The sequence below is a fragment of the Podarcis vaucheri genome (assembly GCF_965113315.1).
Source record: "Podarcis vaucheri genome assembly, chromosome: 2".
In the NCBI taxonomy this organism is placed as follows: Eukaryota; Metazoa; Chordata; class Lepidosauria; order Squamata; family Lacertidae; genus Podarcis; species Podarcis vaucheri.
In genome coordinates this window covers 24,758,879-24,785,729 of record NC_138760.1, presented here as the reverse complement: position 1 = coordinate 24,785,729, position 26,851 = coordinate 24,758,879, and the positions used below count along the sequence as shown (strand labels likewise).

General features: G+C 45.8%; 1 protein-coding gene across 7 annotated transcripts in view; it reads right to left on the bottom strand.

Moving 5' to 3' along the window:
- ITGA7 (integrin subunit alpha 7) overlaps positions 1–26,851 on the bottom strand; it is a 96,909-nt gene that overhangs the window by 51,960 nt on the left and 18,098 nt on the right. For all 7 annotated transcript variants that reach the window (XM_082212395.1, XM_082212396.1, XM_082212397.1 and 4 more), the window contains one exon: positions 17,426–17,557. In XM_082212395.1, coding sequence (XP_082068521.1) covers positions 17,426–17,557 — 132 coding nt within the window. The remainder of the gene's footprint in view (positions 1–17,425; positions 17,558–26,851) is intronic.

The window sequence follows — 26,851 nt, the reverse complement described above, 5'->3', positions numbered from 1 at the left end:
GAACCGCCAGAAGGCCCTCGGCGCTGGACCTCAGTGTCCGGGCAGAACGATGGAGGTGGAGACGCTCCTTCAGGTATACTGGACCGAGGCTGTTTAGGGCTTTAAAGGTCAGCACCAACACTTTGAATTGTGCTCGTAAACGTACTGGGAGCCAGTGTAGGTCTTTCAAGATCGGTGTTATATGGTCTCGGCGGCCGCTCCCAGTCACCAGTCTAGCTGCCATGTTAAGACAAAGCAATCCAGAGGAAAGGTCCACGAAAGTGAGAAGACTTTCATCCTCAGTTTTATTAGAGACCAGAGAGGGATGGCAATGAGCAAAATGGGAACTGGGTAGCAATGATGGTGTGGTGTCATAGTGTCAGCCAGTCAGAAACAACCTGGAGGCTAAAGGCATGCTCAAACTGGCCACTTTTATACTGAATGGTGCACCAATCCAGAACATGTTTCTAAATGTATCATGCTACCAGCATGCCCCTTGCTTTTTCTAAAACACAATGTTGCAAATCTGGCTTCAAATGGATTCTTTGCCCTTTCCCCAAACCAGAGGGGGAATAGAGATTCTTCAGCCATCAAGGCCTTGTTAACTTCCAGTTGTTACATTCCAGACAACCCACTGAGGAGATATCAGTGAATCATTTCTGACTATTAGCAAGCAATCAGCTTAACAAAGGATGGTCAGGAGCCAACCATGTAATCAAGCACAATATTCTCTTTGCCAACTGGGGAAAACTACAAAGACTGTTATGAACATCTCATTGCTCAGGGAATAGAGAAGAAAAGACCTTACAAACTGTGAAATGTCACCATGCAGGAAAGCCCAGAGCAACTGGTGAAAACAAGGCAAGAGAGTTTGGAGAAGGTCTGAATGGCACACTGAAGGCCAGCCAGGCTGAACCAAAGTTGTTAAATTGCAACAGGGCTGAAATGCCTGGATACTATGAAAGCAGCTTGTTTAATGCTGAAATCATTGTAACAGGTATAATTCAGAGTAAAAAGGTAAAGGGGCCATTAGGTCCAGTTGTGACCGACTCTGGGGTTGCGGCGCTCATCTCGCTTTATTGGCCGAGGAAGCCGGCGTACAGCTTCCGGATCATGTGGCCAGCATGACTAAGCCGCTTCTGGCGAACCAGAGCAGCACACGGAAACACCGTTTACCTTCCCGCCGGAGTGGTACCTATTTATCTACTTGCACTTGGACGAACTGCTAGGTGGGCAGGAGCAGGGACTGAACAACGGGAGCTCACCCCATTGCGGGGATTCGAACCGCCAACCTTCTGATCAGCAAGTCCTAGGCTCTGTGGTTTAACCCACAGTGCCACCCGCGTCCCTATAATTCAGAGTACCGTAGTTACTTACAAAAGCATGGGAACACGGCTACTTAGATGTCACCTAGATTAGAAACCAGGGTCAAAGCCAGACAAAGCATCTGCACACATGGCACCATCCGAGGACTGTGCCTCAACGTCCCCTGCCACATTGCAAGGAATCCTGGAGTATGATTATGGGATTATTAGCGCTTCTAAAATACTACCATCTAGAATGCTTGCTTGAGTCGCCCACTTTTTACCATCTCTCTATGCTGCTCCCCTCTGTGAAAAGAGCAGTCTTTGCCCCTCCCTTATTCCCAGAACTGACACCCCTACTCTTTTAAGACAACATTGCATGGTGACTGGGTTAGCCAGGAATTGCAGCCCCCTGCTATAGATCTGGCTTAGGGAAGAGGGTAATTCATAGGCAGGAAGGAGTCTGGGAGGTGAAGGGCAGAGAGAGAGAGATGGTAAAAATAAACAGGAATTCACTCAAAATAACTCAGCATCCAGCATGTCCAAAAAAGGAGGAGGCCAGAAATATTTATGCAACTGTGTGTGTGTGCCTGCTGCCCCAGGGGTATAACCACCAGGTTCCAACCCCATGAGGGGCACTTGCAGGCAAGATATAATTACTGCACAACTTTCTCAGTGGATACAAGCAGCAAATGTTTCCCTCCAACTTGGGGCTGCCCACATTCAGATGCCCTAAAAACATTCAAGGATGGGGAAAACGCATGGAAAAAGAGAAAATCCTATTAGCGCCACTTATTGCCAATCTCTCATCTCAACCTGCTTCAGCCCAGTGCTCCCCAGTCAAAATCAGCCCCACCATTATGCAGGGTGTGAGGCAGGCAACAGGTTTTGGAAGAAGCATAAAGAGCAGCAATGTCTTAATTTGCTTATTTTATTATGACGTTTTCAGTATCATGTGGGCAAGTCAGTGTTGGGATTTCTTGCCCCAGGCCCAAAAACGTGTTGGGGTCATCCCACTTTACCTGGCAACAGAACCTCCCCTTCCCTGTCCATGATGCTTTCCTAAATCGTGCTGCTGCTGCTGCAGCACTGATTCTTGCAAATGAAAGCAGTGCCCTTCCCCCAAATGCCATGAGTGAGCGAGACAGAAGACAGGAGCCCCTGCCACAAATACCCGCCTGAGACAACCAGGAGCACAAGGGACAATCAAAAATAACCAAAGACATGACAAGAATTTTGAGTGCTTGTTTGTTCTGCCCCAGTTAGGTCACCAGCCGCTTGTGATGTGCATGGGAATGAACCAGAGGGGTAACATACATTTCAGTATCCCACCGACTGCCCCTTTTGGATAGCAAGGCTATGTCTGGCTTTAACTCTGGCTCCATCTACTCAGTGAGGTGGTGTGGCTACATTACAGAGCACGGAGATTCCCAAATGTCTCCCAGCGCTTTTTGCTCTTGCTTCAGGTAGATGAGGAAAAGTGTATTTAATCCAGGGATGGGGAGCCGGTGGCTATCCAGCTTTTGTTGTATTACAACTCTCTAAACCATCTAGACAAACCTAGACAGCATCTTAAAAAGCAGAGACATCAGCTTGCCAACAAAGGTCCGTATAGTAAAAGCTATGGTTTTCCCAGTAGTGATGTATGGAAGTGAGAGCTGGACCATAAAGAAGGCTGATCGCCAAAGAATTGATGCTTTTGAATTATGGTGCTGGAGGAGACTCTTGAGAGTCTCATGGACTGCAAGAAGATCAAACCTCTTCATTCTTAAGGAAACCTGAGTGCTCACTGGAAGGACAGATCGTGAAGCTGAGGCTCCAATACTTTGGCCACCTCATGAGAAGAAAAGACTCCCTGGAAAAGACCCTGATGTTGGGAAAGATGGAGGGCACAAGGAGAAGGGGACGACAGAGGACGAGATGGTTGGTGTTAAGTTGTGGGCGAACATGTCAGACCTCACAGCGATTCTTTAAACAGCTCTTCTTTATTCAGATGCCAGAACAGAACTAGGCTGAGGAGCTCAGTCAGCCTGCTTATATAGAGCTCCAGAACAATGCAACTGTTGCCATTTTCTAAAACTATCCAATCACAGAACGTCACTTTTCGATCCTTCATTTGCATACAAACTATCCAATCACTGAATGTCACTTTTCGATCCTTCATTTGCATAACTATCTACAGTATCCCCCTGCTGGCCCAGGGTGAGAACTTCAGTACATAACAGTTGGATAGTGTTCTCGAAGCTACCAGCATGAGTTTGACCAAACTGCGGGAGGCAGTGGAAGACAGGAGTGCCTGGCGTGCTCTGGTCCATGGGGTCACGAAGAGTTGGACACGACTAAACGACTCAACAACAACAACAAACCATTAGCTGTGCTGACAGGGGTTGACGGAAGTTGGAGTCCAGCAACATATGAAGGATCACTGCTTCCCATCTCTGCCTTTATCCATGCTGGCCATAGACCACCCCTACATCTTTTACTTCAAAGAGAAGGGAGCCTGCAGATGTGCACACCCACACACCGCTTTTTCAATTCAGGGCCCTTCCAGATGTCCGTTTTATGGTGCACTTACGACGATTTGTGCTCACGACGATCTTGCGGTGGTTATACACAATCCAGCTTTCAATACTGTTTGTACCTGATGAGGACATACTGCTTCATTTGCAAACGGTGCATGTCCCATAACCCTCAGCTGTAACCCTATAACTTTTCATACCGTGAATGATCTGGGTTATTTATTTTTTGGGGTCCTGCTTCTATTGTGTGCTATAGTGTGTCCCTCCAGAGACATCAACATGACATTCACATTGGAAAAGCATCACAGGACAACTAAAGAAGCAGGATATTGTGTGGACAACGACCGTTCATTATAAACCCACCACTACTAAGCTATTATTGCACCAATAACACAACCACACAAAAAGCCACCTGTCTGGAGGGGCTCTTAAGCTCTCTATGCACTTCTGAGTGCTGTGGTCCAACACTTCATAACTGTTTGGCAATGGCCTCAATAGTACATTAGGCCCTAGCACTTTACAGTACTTGCTGTCACTCCAGCAGACTGCCCTGCCAACTCAAGGCACAGCATGGGATCTACAGCAATGGGGAAGAAGATCTTAAGAAAAAGAAGAAACAAATAAGGAGAAAGAGGTCACGGCTCAAATCTCCTGGGAAGCCTCTCCCTCCTCCATCTTTGCCTCATGGAATTTTATTTTGAATTTTTTTAAAAAAAGAAATACAGGCAGCAACAAAAACAGAACACACATCGTAATCCAAGAAGATCACTGAAAGTATAAAGAAATTCACTAACTATAATCCTTAGCAGTGCTTTTTTTTCTTTAAAAAAATGTTTAGGGGTATGCGTACCACTGTGCCCCCCCAGGAAAAAAGCACTGATCCTTAGTATATCACGCTTTACGAAGTAAAACAGCCCAAGAAGCTCACTAACTACAAAATGTGTAAGTTATGCATGACACAGGCATCATGGTCAGAGAAAAATACAGACATCTGTACTTCTTTTGATATAGGAGAACCTAATCCCAGGTTTACACAGCACCAGCTGGGGTTACTCAGTGGATTACAAAATTTCCTCTGCACATACTCAGAGGCATTCTTCATTATTACTTAACACATGCCAGGGTTATGTCCTTGCACTCAAAACAAGCTTCAGGACTAATGCTGGGCTCAGATCCAGCCCTGGTGAGAGGTTTGTAGATATTACCTTGTAAAGAGCAGATAATGCAAACGGACATGTTTTCACCACGGTAACTAACTGTCAGATAAAAACAGAAGAGCGCTCTAGCCACTTGGCTAATCAACAAGCTAAATCAGGAATCAGATGAGAAGCCCCTGAGAAACCGGAGCTGATCACGTGGGGAAGCAGCTTCACTCTTGAGTGCTAGAAAAATGCACCAAGCCTGGTACAAGAGGGGACAGAAGGGACCCTGTTCAAACCTTCCAGGCTCTTTGGAGAGAAGTGATCGTAACGGCATTGACGGTATCTATTTTCGCTAAGCTGCCGTCTTGCCTTCGGTCTGTTGCACAGAAAGTATCAGCAAATCCCCTCGAGGAGGAGGAATGCGGAGAATGTTTGATGGGATTTATAATGGAGAAAAATAATGCAAGAGATGCTCCTATACACACACACTCATACACACACACTCATACACACACATATTGTGAAGCACATGGGAAGCCTCTCGATTCCAGCCAAGCTCCTTGCGACCATTAACATTGCTTGAAAGACCGACACTGGCTCCCAGTACGTTTCCGAGCACAATTCAAAGTGTTGGTGCTGACCTTTAAAGCCCTAAACGGCCTCGGTCCTGTATACCTGAAGGAGCGTCTCCACCGCCATCGTTCTGCCCAGACACTGAATTCCAGCGCCGAGGGCCTTCTGGCAGTTCCTCGCTGCGAGAAGTGAGGTTACAGGGAACCAGGCAGAGGGCCTTCTCAGTAGTGGCACCCGCCCTGTGGAACGCCCTCCCACCAGATGTCAAAGAGAAAAATACCATATTTTTCACTCTATAAGACGCACCAGACCACAAGACGCACCTAGTTTTTGGAGGAGGAAAACAAGAAGAAGAAAAAAATCTGAATCTCAGAAGCCAGAACAGCAAGAGGGATCACTATGTAGCGAAAGCAGCAATCCCTCTTGCTGTTCTGGCTTCTGGGATAGCTGTGCAGCCTGCATTCGCTCCATAAGACACAAACACATTTCCCCTTACTTTTTAGGAGGGAAAAAGTGAGTCTTATAGAGCAAAAAATACGGTAACTACCAAACTTTTGGAAGACACCTGAAGGCAGTCCTGTTTAGGGAAGATTTTAATGTTTAATAGGTTACTGTATTTTAGTGTTTTGTTGGAAGACGCCCAGAGTGGCTGGGGAAACCCAGCCAGATGGGCGGGGTATTAATAAATAATAATAATAATAATAATAATAATAATAATAATAATAATTGTAGCAAGTCTCACAGGGAGAAAATGAGCCAAAGTCACAGGCTAATATCAAAAAGGACCAATTGTTCCACCCTGCAACAAGAGATGGCAGGTTGTTGTTAGGCAGCTGCAGCTTGGATGGCAGGGGAACATCTGGTTTCAAGACAGGGTGCCCGAAAGAAAGAGGGGAGCACAAAAGCAAAGGGAACGACAACTCTTTATATGTCACCCATCAAGTCTGGTTTCCTTATCAGGAGCACACCTCTAAGGTTACTTGTTGCTGGAGTGAAACAGAATGCACAGCCTTTCACACTTCACCTGGCAGGGATTCGTATTAAACTGGCATTGCATATGGAGGAGGTTCGCAGTCCGTGGGCATGATCTGGAAACTGGACAATGCTTATACAACCAGAGTCAGAGTCTGTAGCAGTCCTGCCAGGAAGCCAGCTAACACCACCCTGGAATCTCTGTGGGCGCTTGCCTAACCCTGACAGCTGACCAACAAAGAGCTTACACATAGAGCTGGGAATACCAAGGTGCCCTTGCCCGCACATTCCTTCCACGGCTGCCAGCTCGGCCTCTGAGTCACAATGAGCAGGACTGTGAGCAAATGGCGCCTTCTCCGATTCAATTGCTGGCCAGCAGGTCTTCGTTTGGCTTACAAGAAAGGGCCCACAGGCCCAAAGAGAGTTCCTGTTCCCGTTCTGGCTGCAAGCAGTGGCACTGAAGTGGCACAACGGGCAGAAAGGGAAACTGCATGATCACATCTGGGGCATTTTTACTAGGCAGGGACTGCAATCCACCCAGGATGCCGTCCTACAGAGACACCCAACAGTCGCTTTCTGCTCTTGAATGAAAGCTTAACAAGAGTTCCTGGTATACAGCAACAAAGGCAGCAGGAAAGGAGGGCTAAATCTCCTTCACCCTCAGCATCACTGTACTGATCCAAACAGATGGATTGGTTTGGATCTTTGCTTAGAGGTAAAGCAGATGTTCTGCATACAGAAGGTCCCAGGTTCAATGACAGAATTCTAGAGTTGGAAGGGACCTTGAGGATCATGTAGTCCAACCCCCTGCAATTGCAGGAATATGCAGCTGTCCCATACGGGGATCGAACCTGCAACCGTGCCATTATCAGCACTATGCTCTACCTAACTGAGCTATCCAGCATCTCCAGAAAGGACTGGGAAAGACTCCTTGAGAAAACTACTGCTAGTTAGGGCTCATCCACACTTTTGCTTGACTCACATTTTGATCATATTGTGCACCGATTAATTTCCCTGGGTCCGAGAGCTTTTCTCATTGTTCTGTGGTTGTGCCTTGTGAAAATCCAGTATTGCCTGCTGAATCGGATCTCATCAGATACACAGAAATTGAAGGACAGACTTTGCTTAACTGAGGGCTTGTCCATACTTAGTTCTCCTCCCTTTCTGGGCACGGTCTGTCCTTTAAAGCTCTGTGTCCGAGCGGTCTTTGTTTTTGCTCCAGAGCTTTCCCTGCAAAAAAAACCTGCTCTTTAAAGCTCAATTGAAGCAAACAGCAATCTGCGGAAAACTCGAACTGCTATTTGCTGCGGCTGAGCACTAAAGAATGGGTTTCCGATGGGAAAGATTGGGGAGGGGGGAGCTTCAGAAATGGAACTTTTAAGCACGGACCCATGCCTGGAAATAATGGGGTAAAAGATGAGTGTGGATAAACCCTGAGCTTCAATTCAACAGTTAAGGTCGGACTATACTATACTATACTATACTATACTATACTATACTATACTATACTATACTATACCTTTAAAGGTAAAGGGACCCCTGCCCATTAGGTCCAGTCATGGCCGACTCTGGGGTTGTGGCGCTCATCTCGCTTTATTGGCCGAGGGAGCCGGCATACAGCTTCTGGGTCATGTGGCCAGCATGACTAAGCCGCTTCTGGCGAACCAGAGCAGCGCACATAAACACCGTTTACCTTCCCGCCAGAGCGGTCCCTATTTATCTACTTGCACTTTGACGTGCTTTTGAATTGCTAGGTTGGAAGGAGCAGGGACCAAGCAACGGAAGCTCACCCCGTTGCGGGGATTCGAACCACCAACCTTCTGATCAGCAAGCCCTAGTCCTTTACTAGTTGTATAAACTAGATGAGATGCAAGAGTTTTACCCACAACCCACACGGCAGTGGAGAAGTGGAAACTGGCAGAGGCCAGATGACTGCCCACCCCCAACAGTAAATTATTATTATTATTATTATTATTATTATTATTATTATTATTATTATTATTTATTACTGATGAAGATGCTATGCCCATAGTGCTATGTATGTCATATTCCCCTCCGCTACAGCACTACATGCCTAAATAAAAAGAGTATATAAAAAAACATACTGAAACTCTCTCTAAGGTCATTTTTTAAAAAAAATATCTGTAAGGGTTTTATTTATTTTAACACACACCCTTGGGCCTTACTAGGGCGAACACAGATTTCCGATTTCCAGCTGGATTATTGATTTCAGCTGCCTTTGAATAATTGAGGAGTTGGGGCGGGGAGGGGGGCAGCCAGTCTACAGCAATAAAGACATCAGGAATGGAAGAAGCTCCCTGGGTTGCTGGAGGGGGGGGATACATTTCACCCCCTGGGAGGCTCATGGTGAAGGCCAGATTGGAACATATGTGTGGTAGGTGGGGTGGGGGAGGGAAGAGGGGAAGGGGGCTGCGGATTTGGGTGTCCCTGCTCAAATGTCCCATTAGCGATTCTACGTGTAGTCAGTGGCTGGAGGAGTTGTGCTATAAATATTCATCACTGCATCCATTAATTCTATACAGCCCCTTTCAGTACTATAATGCTTTTGGCAGGAAAGGCCGAGTGAGAAATGAAAGCGATCTTATCCCCGGGATTTTCTCACACAGAAAAGCATTAGGGTATCGCAGAAAAATGCACAGAACAAATGCGGATTGTCACACGGCGTGACATGCGAACACGCGTCTTTCTCCAGAGAGACTGCAGTTGAACTGTGGCTCTTCAATGCATGTCACTGTGCACAGATCTAATGGAAAAGGCACATGTGCGAATAATGTATTATAATGATGATGACCTTAATGCAGGTCTCGTTCATTTCCCCGCACCAAATAGCTTTCTGAGTGGGAAAACAGTAATGCCCTATCAACATTCAGAAATAGGAGGGGATATGATGGCGGTCCAGGCCAAGTTTACGCAATCAGATTGGAATTGCCCTACACACAAGCAACTGCAGTGTAATTGTTATCACATATAGAAGCAAGCTGGCTGTGAACTGGGCTGTACAAGGAGACAGGTGGCAAGCATCCGTTTCTCCCCTTGCGACAATGGCAATAATATCCACAAAGAGCCTAGGTGGGTTGCAATAAGAGTCTCATGAAAATGCAAGCATTTATATGGCCAAGGGGGAAGCCATGATTGTTGTTGTTGTTAATAATAATAATAATAATATCATTACAAAGGAGCTCAAGGTGATGTACATGGTAGTTTAGGCTGAGAGACAGAGAGCGGCCCAAGGTGAGCGTCATGACCGAGTAGGGAGATATGACCAAAAGGTCTTCTTCAGTGGTCACTAATGTATGGGTGTACAGTGGTACCTTGGGTTACATACTCTTCAGGTTACATACGCTTCAGGTTACAGACTCCGCTAACCCACAAATAGTACCTCGGGTTAAGAACTTTGCTTCAGGTTGAGAACAGAAATTGTGCTCCGGCGGCGTGGCGGCAGCGAGAGGCCCCATTAGCTAAAGTGGTGCTTCAGGTTAAGAACAGTTTCAGGTTAAGAACGGACCTCCGGAACAAATTAAGTACTTAACCCGAGGTACCGCTGTATTCCATACCTTATGCTGTGTGGAATATACACACAAAATAAACGCTAAAATATTTCCAGCAATGAACCTTAGTTGTTTAAAATAACTGTGTGAATCAGAAGCAACAACACTCAATTAGACCAATTATAATAATCCAGATCAGGTCAAATAGTGGCCCTGCACCCCAATTTTCCTGGAATTACAAAAGCCATCCCAGCTTCTGATTCGATCCCAAAATATCCCTATTTTTCCTGCTGCTGCTGCTTTGTTGGTGTATGTTTTTCTTTTTGTAAATCTACCAATGAATAGAATAGAATAGATTGAGGATCAAGGGTTGTTGTTTTTCAAGGCAGAGGTTGTGCTGTGTCCCATTGCTGTAGCGGTGGTAGCACTCACCCTTCTTTGATAGGAAATGCTGAGGGGGCACAAAAAAGGGGGGGTAAAAGAGGGTCAGTTTGTGGGGAGTGAGAAATGTCTCTATTTTCAGCTGAGGAATGCTGGAGAGTGTGGTCCTGTATATAAGATAATATAGAATGGTTATATTTGTCAGCATGAAGTGAGCGTCACAAGCTGAACCAGAGTAGGAAAGTTATGTTTGTTTATTTACATTATTTTTAAGCCACCCTTCATCCAAAAAGATTCCAGGACAGTGTACAACAGACATAAAAACATTAACATATCAGGTATAGTTCCACATACTCCACATACACATAACATTTCTCCCATGAAAATAATGATAATTTCACTATTTATACCCCACACATCTTACTGGGTTGCCCCAGCCACTCCAGACAGCTCCCGACGTATATAAAAACATAACAAAACAACTTCCCTAAATAGAATGGCCTTCAGACGGTTCAGGAGTCGGATAGCTCTATACCCTCCTACATTTCTGCAATGAAAATAGGGACGTCCTAAGGAAAAGTGGGACATTCTGGGATCAAATCAGAAACCGGGACAGCTTCTTTAAATCAGGGGTATAGAGGCACTTGAAGGGTATGTAGTTCCATGAAAACAACATTCAAACCACAAAGTGCAAAACTATAAAACAGAGTGAAGCAACATAGACATTTAAATGCCTGGGTGAATAAAACTGCCTAGCCAGAAAGTTTGCAGTGTTGGTGCCAGTCAAACCTCTTTGAGGAAGTCATTCCCAAGACAAGGTGCCAACACAGAGAAGGCCCCGCTCCTTTACACGTGCACACAATTAGCATCCACCACAAACACACTTGGACAACAGGCTCAAGAGAATATCTTAAGATGGGGAGAGCAACCTGCAGCCCTCCGGATGTTGGTGGACTACAGCTTCCATCATCCCTAAGGATTGGCTATGCTGGCTGGGACTAATGCAAATTGCAGTCCAACAATATATTGACAGGTGCAAGTTGCCCACTGTTGCCTTAAGACATAGGAAGAGGTACTCCTGAGTATTTGGGCCCCAAACCATTTAGGACTTTAAAGCCAAGTGCCATCATCTTAAACTGGGCTCTTCCATGCATTGCACAATAATTCTACATGCAGACATCACAGAAGCAGAGCATCTAATAGTGACGTTAACTAACATAAGAGCACATTAAAAGCCTTGCTGGATCAGACCAAAGGCCCATCTAAACCTGCATGCTGTTCTCAAAGTGGCCAACCAGATGTGTATGAATAGAATATCAAAAGAGATGAGAGAGCACAGCTTGTCTCATTTTTAGGATCTTCAAGCTGAGAACTACACCCCTCCCCTGACATACACATACAGAATACTGCATTTAAGATAGATTTTTAAAAAAATGGGAACTGGAACGTGTGCATTCATAAACTTCTTGAAGGTTCTTAAACAAAGGCAGGGGCTGGACCCTTGACAAGCGAAATATGCTATGAAGAATAGGAGGCTGTTCATTGGCCTCAAGCACAATCAATAACTCGCTTGCGATGCACAGATTATGTGGGGGTGGGATGCAGAGTGGGTTGGTTCACTGGCTTTAACAAAAATTGAGATGGATAGGGAGCCAAGGAGGAGCTCATAACTTCCCTAGAAGCTGCCTGTGTCTCCCTTAGAGATCTTCTTAGACTGCAGTGATGGATGGTGTGAGAGCCGGAACTGGCCCCCAAAGCAATTTTGTCTGGCTTCTTGCAATTCTACCAAATATTAATCAAGATATGGTTTTTTTTAAGTTTGGCTGCACTTTCCATTCTAAGAAAAAGCAATGTTTTCCAGTTGCAAGAGTCCATAGTTTAACGTTATATCACGCTGTAATTGATTTTGTACATTGCTGTTGACATCCATTTGTCTCGAGAAACAATGGAGTGTGCCTTCGGAGATGAAGTCAAACCACTGTATTAGCAGTGCCAAAGTGACCTCCCTGGGGTGCAAGCCTGGACAGCGTGGATGGAGGTCCTGGGCTGCCCAGATGGCAAGACCCCCCCCCCCGCCTCGCTGATGTGGTCCAAAGCAGTGGCGTAGCGTGGGTTGTCAGCACCCGGGGCAAGGCAAGTAATTTGCGCCCCCTAACCCCTAACCTGCCACCGCTGCCAGCTTCTTCTTGCTGCTGCCTGGGCTGGTCTGGTGTGGTTCTCTCCCGCGCTCAGCGCTGCGCTGGGTGGCCGCTGCACTGTCCCTCCCCCAGATAGTCCCTCGCTCTCTCTCCGCACCGCACACCTGGCACCCACCCCCTCCACAGTGGGCGGCGACCCAGCGGCTCGGATTGGATTCGCACAACCAGCACTGCAGTGAGAGAGAGTGAGTGAGCCAGGTAGGGGCAGAGAGCTGCGAGCGCCCCCCCCAGATGTTGCGCCCGGTGCGGCCGACCCCCCCTGCACCCCCCACGCTACGCCACTGGTCCAAAGGAAAGCAGAGCAATACGTTCGGCACCAGCTTGGCTGCAGCAGTTACCAGGAGGAGGCATACAAGACACCATCCAACCATCTTAGGGACTTGGGTGGAGTACCTGCATACACATACATGTACAGTCATGCAAGAAGTATCACTGAAGTTCAAAGTCACTTTCCAGCCAAGTTAAAGCACTTGAGGAGTGTGTGAAGAAGGACGGATGTGGAGTTAAGCATGGGTAGAAGGCATGGTCTGGGAAAGAGTTCCAAGGGTCTGACAGAGAGACTCTGAGGATTGTGTTTGGGCTGAGGTTCCTCATGCCTTGTCTAGAGAGTGGCACTCAAGAATGAGGCCATGTCAGCCCTGTTCATAACTCATAGCCAAGCAAACCTTTGTAGGTACCAGGGAGCAGGCAGGGACTGGTCCCTGATTTCACACTGAACTCATCAATGTCAGCTTGAGGTCAGAGGGAATCCACATCACTCCAAACCCAAGTGCAGCAGAAGGGTTGGTACTTGTTTCTCTTATGCTCCGCCGGCAAATTTCTATGAGCGTCGCAGAAGTACAGCAGCAGTACATGAGAAGCATAGCTGTCAACTTACAAATTTGAAAATAAGGGACCAGCAGCCTCAGAAATAACGGATCAGCAGCCAAAATAAGGGATTTTCAGAGCACAGGTATGTTCGACTTCTGAGCCCCTCCAAGCTAAAGGCAGAAAGCCTAGCCAGCAGCCAAACGAAGCCTCAAGCAGTGGTTCCCACAGTGCAGCAACCCAGCAAAGGGGATGCAGCAAGGAAAACCACCGTCACCACTCCGCTGGGAAGCGCTGAGCAAAGGCGATTCCCAGACAACGCGGCCGATTTGATCGGCACAGGGCATGCAAGCTCCATCCCCCAGTCATTCTTAGACTCCTTATTGGGTGAGCAACGCAGCCAAGCAACACAGTTGGAGCCTCCCTCCTCCCTGGCCGGCAGGGAGGGAGGGAGAGGAGCTGCTTCCTTTGAAACCTGGGAAATTTAAGGGACATCATCAATAAGGGACAGCAGTGGAACACGGCGCTGGGATAAGGGACTTTCCCGCCAAATAAGGGACGGTTGACAGCTATGATGAGGAGTTGAGTCCTCCTCTCAAATTTGAAGCAGAGGGGTGGGGCCTGGGGGACTATTTCTGCAGCTGTGTTACACAGAACAAGCCCCAGCCCTTCTCTCAACCGTGGAGCTGGTGAAAAGATGGGGGGAAATCCCTACAGTTGTGCTGAAGCCCTCTGAGCACCTGTGAAGCACAGTACAACTGCTGGAATAACGCTCCCCTCCCCAAGCCTTCAAGCTCAAGAGGAGGGCTGGGGTTGGTCCCTGGTCTGTTGTGCTTCCAAGGTGCTTGGAGAGCCTCAGGAATGTGGAAGTCTCGGCTGCGAGAAGGCGGCTAAGGATTGTTATGCTTTCTGGGCTTGGTTGTATCAGGGAGGACATGCCATAGCAAGTGTGGCCAGTGGAATTCTATAAGCTCGTAATTTAATTAGGGCTGCACTTGCAGAGTCTCTGCGCTCCTGCAAGAGAAACAGAATCCCCATGGTATGTTCCCATTTAAGCATGAACATGGCACAGGAGAACACAACGTCAACATTGCTGCTGGTTGCACTTGGCTCTGTCCACAGTGTAGATGGAAAAATGGGAGGTGTGAATCATAGCAAGGATGGCAGGAGTCTGATAAATACCATACACACTGGATACACACAAGTCCTCAACTGCAGACACAGTCTTTGAGAACCAGGGCTCAAGTACCATTCTCCCTGCTAGAAAACAATCATTTCCTTTCTGGTCTTCTACCACCTAGTTGGTGCTACAGCCTGAAGGCTGTATAATGTTCTGCAGCTGAAGTTAAGTAGGGATGCCTCCAGAATAATGACATTTTGCAGGAGAAATTCAAAAGTACACAGGAACTTTGGGGTTGTACATTCAAAGTGAATCAAAGGGCTTCTTTGGAGAGAGAAAAAAGGATTTTCTGCAGGAAGGAAAGTGACAGGGAAATGCAATGAAAAGTGGTGGGTAAGCAAATGATTAACATAGAGGCATGTAAATGCCCCACAAGAAAATCAGGGTGAAGGCTCATTGCCATTTAACCAGCCTGCAAATAAATCAGAACTTGCCCAATAAAGACTAGATATATTATAACGACCACATAAGCTTTGTGCAAGCAAATAAACAGGTTATCTGGAGGGCCCAAATATTTGGTTGCATGAGCTGCCTGGATGGGAAGTTATCTGGGAGACCTACGTAAGCCTCTCTGAGCTCCAGGTAAATAAATATTACTTTGGTAAGGAACAATCATTTATGATGCACTTTAGTCTGCTGAGCCCTCTGTAGTCTGCACTTGGTTTGCTTTCATGATCCTGATATTATTATTCCCATTTTACAGATGGAGAACTGATGTTTAAGGCAAATGAATGGATTCATGAAACAAGACGGGCTTGAAACAAGGCAATCAAGTGCTCAAGTTCCCTAGCCACAGGACCATACCGTTAAATGGCAGCAGTAGAACTAACTTCTTTCTCTGCAGCCCAGGATCGTGTATTGAAGAGAGGCTCCAAGCAATGCAAAACGAAATGAGCCAGCCATTCTTAAGTAGACACTGTACCATCACCAATGTGAAGTAATATTCAACGGCTCATCAAGTTTGCTTTTGTGCTTGAAGTTGTGTGTGTTGGGGGTGGTGCACCAACTCATCCTTCATCTCAGGCAGCAAAATGCATTGGACTGGCCCTGGCTTTGAGTGGCTCCCAAATCAATTATGGGAGTTTACAGAGGAAGCTAGCCTTAAGAGAACGTTACTCAAATTGTGGGATGCTGACCTGGGACCGAGACCTAGGCAATTGCTGTTGTTGCTGGTGCCGCAGTCCTGGGTGCAATGTTTCCTTAAGACACTATACAATCACAATTATCCTATGAAAATGAGGTAGCTAGGCTCTGAGCAACAGGAATACTGTACTCTGAGCAGTACAGTATTCAGGGTGAATGGAAGACGCAGACAGGCAAAGGATCTGCCAAAGCGGCTCAGGAGGTCTGTTGTGGCCTATAGGCTGCCTATTGAAGAACAAGGTTTCAGGGGCACATTCAGAGCAATTAGGAGCTTCATGCTGCGTGGTACCCTCAGGGCAGGGCTAGAGGGCAGACCACTCCTAGATTACAGCATCGCCATCGCAGCAAAACACAGGAGAAATCAAACACTTAAAAGCAAGCCACCAGAATTCCCCCACTCCTCCAGATTAAAGGCAGATAATCTCACCCCGGTCTTTTGGGACCACAGGCCTCATAGTGATGCTGCCTGCCAAGCCTTCCTAATGCATTTGCAAAACCACCATGATGAGAGGTTAATATGTCCACACCCTGGTTTTCCTCGCCTGACCATTCGCCACATGGCCAGCTTTCTGTCCGTTCGAAATTATGCGACTCCCATATACTACAAGGCATGGCAGCGGAGGGCGGGGGTGCAGGAATGCCTGTGAAGCTCCACAAGCTTCAGTTCAGTATAGTGATCTTGCATTTACCCTAGAGAAAATTAAGATGCTACTACGATCAGAATCCATCCCTGGCCTTGTGGCAATCAGTGGCTGGCTGTGAATTTCATCCCTGGAAAACGGAGAACCACATTCAGCAACGATCAAGCTGCAGAATCACTGAATGAGTCTGCATTCATCTTTGGAAACTGATCAGAATTTGACCTTTCATATCTCCGCCAGGATGCAGTAGCAGCAGCAGCAGCAGGAGAAAAAAAAAATCAGGGTGCATTCCAGAAAACAGATCACACACATGGACAAACAAAACATTTCAAAATATGTCAGCTGGTTCATTAGTGAAATTCAGAGGGGTGTGTTCAGTGGGGGGTGGGGAGGCTGTAGGGAAAAGGTTTGTCAAGACAATAGTTAGCAACACAGTAATACAAAGTCTGGCAACTAATGCTGCAGGTCAAAGATTCCCTTCCCTCTAAAGAAATATTATAAATATTTAGGGTTGGGCAGTGGAGAATGTAATGAGGGTCTGTGTGTGTCCACATTTCCACCCTGCAAACAATGTACTATAAAAGCATAATAAGAATGGAATTTATGCTTTCTTTTAAAAAAACCACACCACCACCCACTCCAGGGGCAGAGGAAACAATTTTCCCCAACATCAGCACCTTCCACAAATCCCAACTACAACCAAAGCACAGTGCAGGGAAAGAACACCTTGTAAATAACTCAGCAGCAGCAAAGGAAGTATTACAGACCACACAATTCACATATTTCAGTCCCAAAGCGGAAGACACAATGGACATACTTTTTAATTCCAATAGTCTGAGAACGAAGCAGAGATTATTTAATTCACACCCACATACAGAGTTTCGGTGCTTAAAACCGACACGCCAAATTCAGAAGACCACCTGGCAAGTTTGATGGCTCGGGAGAGACTTCAGTGCCTCATCTTCCTTGTGTGTGCACGCGCGCAAATCCTCACACTCACCTTTCGGACTTGCCGTACGGAGAGAGAGAAAGAGAAAAATCAGAATAAGGCAGCGTCATGCACTGCACGGAACTCACCAGCTGACAGGCTGTGGTCTGAGCTGCTGGTGCAATGCCACTGAGAAGCCAAAGAAGCTGCCGTTTTCTCCATACTTGAGGATGGTTTCGGTGACATCCAGGTTGAAGGCTGAACTCCCTAGGAGGTGGAGGCTGAGGCAGAAGAGACAAAAGTAGAGTGTCCCAGACATACTCGGTGGCTCACTGCAGGCACAATGGTTGGGGAATGCCACTGCAACTATTCCCAGCCGTCTCCCTCCCGTGGCTTTAGAGACAGTTGCCTGGCTCCTGTCACACGCCTGCTCTTTTTGCTGCCTGCCTGCCTAGGCAGCTTGAGGTTGCAAAAATCCTCAGGCAACCTTGCCTCACATCCCTTCCTGCTCCAGTCTCCCTCTCTCCCTCCCTCCTGTCTCTCTCTTCCATTCTGTATTGCAGCTAGGAGGAGCACAGCTTTCAAACAGCAAACACGCCCCCTTCCTACAATCCATTACTGGACATGATGGAGAGGAAAGCGGCGAAAGAAAAAGCAGGTGTGAGGAATCCGAAAACCGCAGATCCAGGGGTTATTATGAGGAAAACTTTGGCCAAGGAAAAGAAAGAAAGAAAGAAAGAAAGAAAGAAAGAAAGAAAGAGAGCTTCCCAACCTTCAAGGGCCCACATCTCATCAGATATTGCAACTTCCTCTTCTTAACAAGTATTAAATACTTTAGAGTGCTGAAGACAAATAACTGTTCTTAAGACAGCTGAAAGTGATTTTGAGAGAAGCATCACTTCCCATGATACACAGACACACAAACACCATTTCTTTTCCCCCTCACATTTGTTTTCATGCTCAAACAGGTTTGTGTTTGTTTGTTTTTTTTAAAGGAAAAGGTGAATTTTATTAGCCCACAAGAGAAATTCTAAATTGCCATATTAGGGCAATACCTTGGTTTGTTAAAAGAAAACTTGCAAGTGCAGTTAACCATCTGGTCTACATACTAGATCCTTCAACTCTCTGGGGGGAAAAAGTTAACACCTGCCTCAAGCCTTCAAGGTATTCGTGAGAAATTAAAGGAGGAGGAAGCTTAACCTGACAAACCATAGACCCTTCAGCCTGCACTGTGTCAGTAGCTAAATGTATATTTATTGCAGCAGGGTATAAGCATGATAAATTCCTTTTTCAATATTGGCCGCTGCCCATTGCAATCATATAATTATGCTTATCCAGTAACAGTATTATAATTCAATTATTAAGTATGAAATTGAAAAACAGGTCACTAAACCTAATCATCACTGGAGCTCCTAATTAATCCACACAACAATTTTCAAATGAAATAGTGACAGCAGTTGTTATGATGATGCCACCCAAAACAACCTCCCATACATCCTTTGTACGTGGAAGATCCCAGCAGGGATCTCAAATCATCTTCTTCTTCTTCTTCTTCTTCTTCTTCTTCTTCTGCTGCTGCTGCTGCTGCTGCTGCGGCAATCACTCGTAGCCGTGTAAGATTATCTTCCATAAACACGGTTTTAACAATGAGTCCGTAAGTGACTGTGGAGGCCAATCCACACGTCCTTCCACAGTGGGGCTATTGGTTTCCGGGTGGGAGCTGATCACGGTGAGCCGTGCCAAGCGTGCCTTCCTCTTAGCACGTTTCTCCCTTGCATCCTGAGTTTGAGTGTCTTCAAAGCCCATGACACCTTTGGTAAAGGATGTCCTCCAACTGGAGCGCTCGCAGGCCAGTGTTTCCCAGTTGTCAGTGTATATACTACATTTTTAAAGATTTGCCTTGAGACAGTCTTTAAACCTCTTTTGTTGACCACCAGCATTACGCTTTTCATTTTTAAGTTCGGAATAGAGTAGTTGCTTCGGAAGATGATCATTAGGCATCCGCACAACATGACCAGTCCAACAAAGTTGATGTTGAAGAATCATTGCTTCAACACTGGTGATCTTTGCTTCTTCCAGTACACTGATATTAGTTCGCCTGTCTTCCCAAGTGTAAAATTTTTTGGAGACACTGTTGATGGAATCTTTCGAGGAGCTGGAGATGGCGTTTATAAGTGGTCCATGTTTCACAAGCATATAGTAAGGTTGGGACTACAATAGCTTTGTAAACAAGCATTTTGGTTTCCCTGTGAATGTTCCGGTCCTCAAACACTCTGCGCTTCAATCGGGAGAAAGCCGCACTCGCAGAGTAATTTCCCTCAGCTGAGTAGGGACCATCTATGCATATTTCCCACAATTTCCCTTTAGAATGCAAGCAGCAGAGACCAGAAACACTGAAAGCAGCTATTTCATAAACTGGAATACCCAGGACTTGAAAAACCCCAGGTTCTTAAATGCCTATGCTCCTAAAAAATTGATACGAGAAATTGGAAATATTTCCCCAAGCCTGGGCATATATCAGTGTAAACACATGAATAACTTGCTTCAGATGTTTGTGGGTTGATCCCTGTCACTTGAGAAGCTCTGGGGATTCAGACCTGGTGAACCCCAGTTCAAACCAACTCAGTCCAGAGATGCCCATAAACGTATTAAAAAAGAGAGACCAAGAGTCCTGTTAATTCAGCCCCGGCCATGAGCCGCATAACAGGAGGCAAAGCATCCATCACATTTTCCAGTACATGGGGGCTATTTTTAAACAGCTGCAAAAGCTTTAAGAGGCATTGGAGCGTTGGCAGAGGCCCCTCGTCCCTGGGAATCCAGCTCATTTGCAGGACACAGCAGTAGAAGAACAGCACAAGAGTCACAGGAACTTGGAAGTCCTCAGTCCCTCGAGATTCCTGTTCTCATTTTAGCAGGGTTGTCCTTTTTACAATTCATTTTGCAGCTTTACTAGCCAAAAAGTGGGAACCTGTCACTTAGTGGGACCCCATTTTATACTCTTTCTGGTGCCCTAAATCTGCATTTATGTCCCTCCCACCTGGCTGGCTACCTCCCAGTTTTTGATATAGCTTTACACTGTCACAAGCAGGGCATAATCATTGCTGGGAAATGGGTGCTTTATTCTGAACAAAATCTGGGAACTGACCCAATTCCTTCTGAAAATCCCAAGTAGTATATTTCTCGATTCCCGCAACTCACCATTTTGCGCACGCACACACACACACACACACATCCATGAATAGATGCTCCATGCTATATTGGGCAGCTTGGCTCATAAGCAAAAGATTTCAGCTTGCATGCCCTTCCCACTTGGTAATATCTTTAAAATGACCCTCTCTGGGAGGATGTCATAGGTCAGATTGGATAATTATAAACAGACTCTGGAGTTAGGGAACACAGGAGAACAAACACTGTCTTTGGATCTGCAGCGGTGTTCACTGAAACTGTTGGGCTGTAGCTGTATTTGACTGAGTGTTTGGTGACTATGAAACCTCCCCTGCAGTCATTCTGTTAGGCATTTTTCAAACTTCTAATGCCATATCCAGGCATGCAGACTCTTTATACCACACATCAGAAGCTCGTTCTAGATTTAGGCTGTGCAGACACATTCATTTTCTCTGCATTCAGTGTGCTCACACTGTTGGCCTGGGAAACAGAATACACTTGACATTAGCCACAATCCATATCTATCCTACGAACTCTTATGAAATACAGTGGTACCTCGGGTTACATACGCTTCAGGTTACAGACTCCGCTAACCCAGAAATAGTGCCTCGGGTTAAGAACTTTGCTTCAGGATGAGAACAGAAATCGCACGATGGCGGCGCAGCGGTAGCAGGAGGCCCCATTAGCTAAAGTGGTGCTTCAGGTTAAGAACAGTTTCAGGTTAAGAACGACCTACAGAACAAATTAAGTACTTAACTTGAGGTACCACTGTACTGGGTTTTGATGCATTTTCCCCAAAACAGCTGCAATCTGAATTGAGGGGGGTGGATTACCAACTGCATTTTAAGCCACTAATGTTTCATAGAATTTTTAGACCACTTGGGTTTGGTTTGGTTTGTTTGCTCCCTTACATTGTTTGTTTGTTTTCAAAGTATTTCTGCGAATCTGAGTTCCTCTGAGCAGACTGATACCTGCCTTTTTTTACATTTCCCAGCTGGGCTGGTGCACACCATTCTTCTCCATTATTATTTTTTTAAACCCCACATATTTACTCAGGTAGAATAATAAATACAACCAGGAGGTATATAAGATGAAAGGCAAGCAGGCTTAAGCTACAGGATGCTCAACAACAGATACAGTGGTACCTCGGGTTAAGTACTTAATTCGTTCCGGAGGTCCGTTCTTAACCTGAAACTGTTCTTAACCTGAAGCACCACTTTAGCTAATGGGGCCTCCTGCTACCGCTGCGCCGCCATCGTGAGATTTCTGTTCTCATCCTGAAGCAAAGTTCTTAACCCGAGGCACTATTTCTGGGTTAGCGGAGTCTGTAACCTGAAGCGTATGTAACCCGAGGTACCACTGTACAGAAAACAGGTCACTGCCGACAACATGAGAGAGACAACCAACTTTTTTTTTTTTTTACAATGTATATGTGGACAACGGATATCTGCAAGCCATACTGCTTCAACCAGCACCAATGAACTGGTGTTGAAATGGAGAAGCAAACTGGCGACTACTTTAAGTACCTTAGCTTTCTATTCTGAAAGGTTCCCTCCTTATCTCTCTCATAAAGTCTCTCACAATTGCAACCTCTTTTTCCAAGTTCTTCGTTATGCACTCATCATTCCATCTTACGAAATCATATTTTGTGCCCCAGCAGAATTGCCATGTTTGGTATCGGAGGATACTACACTGCAGCGGTGGTGAGTAAAAGGATTGCCTTCTAGCTGTCTCAGAATGGCCTTTTGGAAAGAACAAAAGGCATTATATAAATGCTACTTCTCCGCATTAACTCTAGATGACAGAAAGTGTGTATGTCCCTCTTGGAACGGATACAGATTTCTTTTTCTGATGCTGTTACTTCAGAAGTGGTAGCTGGGGAGATTTTCCTTGAAATACAAGTGCCAACTTCCAAATTAGGTTGAAGGCACTCTCGCACTATCCCACCCCACCCTACTCTCTCTTTCTCTCTCTAAATTTAATTCTGAGGGAAGCTTTTTCCTTAACAACTAAGTTGGCGGCAGGGAGATAGCATCAGCTGAGCAAGGTTGCCATACATCTGCAATTTCCCGGACATGCCTGGGATTCAGCCATCGAAAACAGCATCCGGGTGGAAATCGCTGGAATGTCCGGGAAAATCTGGGTGTATGACAACCCATATTGGAAGCGGCGATTTCTGGGGAAAAATAGCTCTAAAACCTCAGGGTTTAGAGCTCAACAATTTTGCATTAAAAAGCTCAACAACCTTTGCATCTGGACTTTCATTTTCTGAAATATGGCAACCCTAGCTTAGAAGTAGAATTTGTCAAGTGAAAAGAATTCCTTGTTTAGAATATTCAGTAAGCTTCTGAGCCCTTTCTTGGAATTAACAAAATCTTTTTTAAAAACTCAAACCTCCATTCATGCTGGCTTCTGTGAAACTATCTGGTCAGCTTTCAACTAACTATAATAAGGAAATTTGACAGCCAGGGTAGCAGTCAGCCATGAAGTCTTCCTTTGGTAATTTTGAGTAGCCAAGGGGAGGCTATCCGTCCTTGCCTCTTTCAAGAGGCAGTAAAAAGGTAAAGGGACCCCTGACCGTTAGGTCCAGTCGTGGCCGACTCTGGGGTTGCGGCACTCATCTCGCTTTATTGGCCAAGGGAACCGGCGTATAGCTTCCGGGTCATGTGGCCAGCATGACTAAGCCACTTCTGGCGAACCGGAGCAGCGCACGGAAACACCGTTTACCTTCCCACCGGAGCGGTACCTATTTATCTACTTGCACTTTGACGTGCTTTCAAACTGCTAGGTTGGCAGGAGCAGGGAGTGAGCAACGGGAGCTCACCCCGTTGCGGGGATTCGAACCGCCGACCTTCTGATCGGCAAGTCCTAGGCTCTGTGGTTTAACCCACAGTGCCACCCGTGTCCCTTCAAGAAGCAGTAATGTAAAGGTAAAGGTACCGCTGCCCGAACGGGCCAGTCTTGACAGACTCTGGGGTTTGTGCGCCCATCTCACATCTATAGGCCGGGGGCCAGCGCTGTCCGCAGACACTTCCGGGTCACGTGGCCAGCGTGACAAGCTGCATCTGGCGAGCCAGCGCAGCACACGGAACGCCGTTTACCTTCCCGCTGGTAAGCGGTACCTATTTATCTACTTGCACCCGGAGGTGCTTTCGAACTGCTAGGTTGGCAGGCGCTGGGACCGAGCAGCGGGAGCGCACCCCGCCGCGGGGATTCGAACCGCCGACCTTACGATCGGCAAGCCCTAGGCGCTGAGGCTTTTACCCACAGCGCCACCCGCGTCAAGAGGCAGTAGGTGGGGCTAAAAAGACATATAATGTAGAACAATAATGTAGAACAAGTGAGTGCCAAGGGAGCTGAGCCCACTGGTTTCTTCTTCCAAGAATATGCAAGGAAGGACAGAGCAAAAAGCGAAATTGTCCAAAGAGCCACACCTATGAATGCTTATTCCGGGGGGGGGGGGAGGAATAACTCACCTTCACTATTTATTCCAGATAATAGCTTCCAACTATTTAGAAGTGCACATTAAAATATCAGGCAGTGGATAAATGGGAAGTCAAACACTAGAGCAGCCTTCCCCAACCTAGTGCCCTCTAGATGTTTTGGATCACAGCTCTCATCAGCCCCACCAATGGCCAGACTGCGGCTGATGGGAGCTATAGGTCAAAATATCTGGGCTACAAATGTAGCCCAGGTCATGGAAGGTTGTAGCAAGAGAGATCTTTGTGATGACCACCTTTCCCCCATGATCAGAAAAGGACACCATAAACACCTGCACCTCTGGTTCTGTAGGCATCTTTGGAATAGGACAGTAACTATCTGCTTGAGCACACTGCAGACTGCGCTACTGTAAACGAACATTTATTTCCTATCTTTTTATACCACTTTTCATTTTTTTTAAAATCACCAAAGTGGTGCAGAGAATGTCAAAATTAAACCAACCCCAACAGGGAACCAGTGGATGGATCATTCACCCTTGTATCTAGAGTTGCTTTAGGCGTAACTTGATCTGTTATGACCCTGGGACTCTAAAAAATCAGGCCCAGTTTCCATTCCCTTCCCTCAGTTCACAAACCCTACTATTTGATCTATCCCATGTATCTCTATCAAAGCTCAGCTTCTCAAATTATTTCCAACTCTTGTGCTCCTTTCTTCTTCCAGCTACAGATCTCATCTTTCTACAAGCAAATACTTTTCTCAACTACAGTACTAATATGGGGTAACATCAGGTGTAAGGAAGAAGAAGAAGAGTTTGGATTTGATATCCCGACTTTCACTCCCTTTAAGGAGTCTCAAAGCGGCTAACATTCTCCTTTCCCTTCCTCCCCCACAACAAACACTCTGTGAGGTGAGTGGGGCTGAGAGACTTCAGAGAAGTGTGACTAGCCCAAGGTCACCCAGCAGCTGCATGTGGAGGAGTGGGGAATCGAACCTGGTTCCCCAGATTACAAGTATACCACTCTTAACCACTATACCACACTGGCTTTGGCCCTCCAGATGTTGCTGAACTACGACTCCCATCAGCCCCTGAAAACTTCCTCTCCATTCTTGATTTATACAGGCACCCTTGACACAATTCTGCCACTAAAATCAGAACTGCTGGATAAGTGAGCAGCCCACACATTTCCCCAGAAGCTGTCATATTATCATAAAGTAGGAAGAGATTCAGTGACTGAATTAATTCAACCCCTGATAATGCAGGACATCCTAGCCTCTTATTTTTCTACACATGGATGAAAGGAAAGTGGTGCCAGCTTTTTCTCATTCCTACTTTAATGGGCATATATTGTTTCAGATCAATGGAGTCGCACAGAACAAACACCAAACATTCACAACACACCATATTTTTCTGCTTCTTTTTAGCAACCCTAAAACAATGTTCCCATTAAGCTTCTTCCTCCAAGAAAAGATTCCACCAGTCAGTGGCCATTCCACCTGGCCATATATTTAAGTAATGTATCCGAATTTCTTTGTTTCACTTTCCTGGCTTCTGTCCCATCTTCCTTTTTCTGGTATTTCTGTTACACTGCAAATCATTCTGGCAACCACCTATCAATTTTATGCTTTTTTATGCAATTTTATCAATTTTACCTACCAGAATGTTAAGTGCTAAATAATCTTATCAACCTGCAGAACTCAGTTGTTCCCTTGGGACTGCAATGTTCAAAGGATTCAAAATTAATTGATAAAGGGGGTTCACTGGCTGGCATTAGCTAAAACAGCCAGTGGGCAGGCATCAAGCTATTGGGGGAATTAACCTATTTATACTCTAGCCTCTGTTATATATTTCTCTAAAGCATCTAATGCTAACTGTTGTTAAAGACTGTCAAAGAGCTGTTAGACAATGCATCATGTGCATGACCGAGACTGAAATTGTATACATTTACAATGAAATAAGTTCCATTAGAGTTCTACTTTTGAGTAGACATGCTTAACAGTGTAAGAAGAATTGAATACCTACCGTATTTTTTGCTCTATAGGACTCACTTTTTCCCTCCTAAAAAGTAAGGGGAAATGTGTGTGCGTCTTATGGAGCGAATGCAGGCTGCGCAGCTATCCCAGAAGCCAGAACAGCAAGAGGGGTTGCTGCTTTCACTGCACAGCGATCCCTCTTGCTGTTCTGGCTTCTGAGATTCAGAATATTATTTTTTTCTTGTTTTCCTCCTCCAAAAACTAGGTGCGTCTTGTGGTCTGGTGCGTCTTATAGAGCGAAAAATATGGTACTTTATGTCATCAAAAGAGTGACAGGTGCCCCAGCCCCTTTCCCCTGATGTTCCTCCTTTTAATATAAATCTTATATGACTTGATATAAATTGTAACACTAGTCCAGATGTCAAAGGTAAAAATACATTAACATAGGGCCTTTCCTTTGTCCAGGTACAAGAGTACAACCCTGTCCCTACACTTTTTTTATTACATAAAATAGGTATTCTATTCTTCTGTAAGAGTGCAATCCTATGAAGACTTATCTTGGTGTAAGCTCCACTTACTTGCGAGTAAATCCCACCAACCACTGACATGCGACCCCCCTCAAAAGGCTGCCCAGAAGGGAATGTGGCTCTCAGACTGAAAAGGGTTCCCTGCCCTGAGGATGAATTAAAATAGGGTTTGGGGAAGATAATCTAATGGCACCTGAATGCAGTGGGACAGTAGTTAGAGGAGACAGCTGATGATGTGGAAAGAAATAAGAAAAATGGCAGGGGAAATGAGAACAAACTCGATTAACGTTAGAATTACAGAGGTATGTTGAACAGTTAGATGAAGATGTCAAGATGGCCATCTCCTCAGTAAAGTATATGCATATGCAAGTAAACCCAAGTGCAGTTCATGAAAATTTCCTCAAGATTCTCACACAGAATCTATAGCTGGGTACTACCGTATTTTTCACCCTATAGGATGCACCGGCCCAT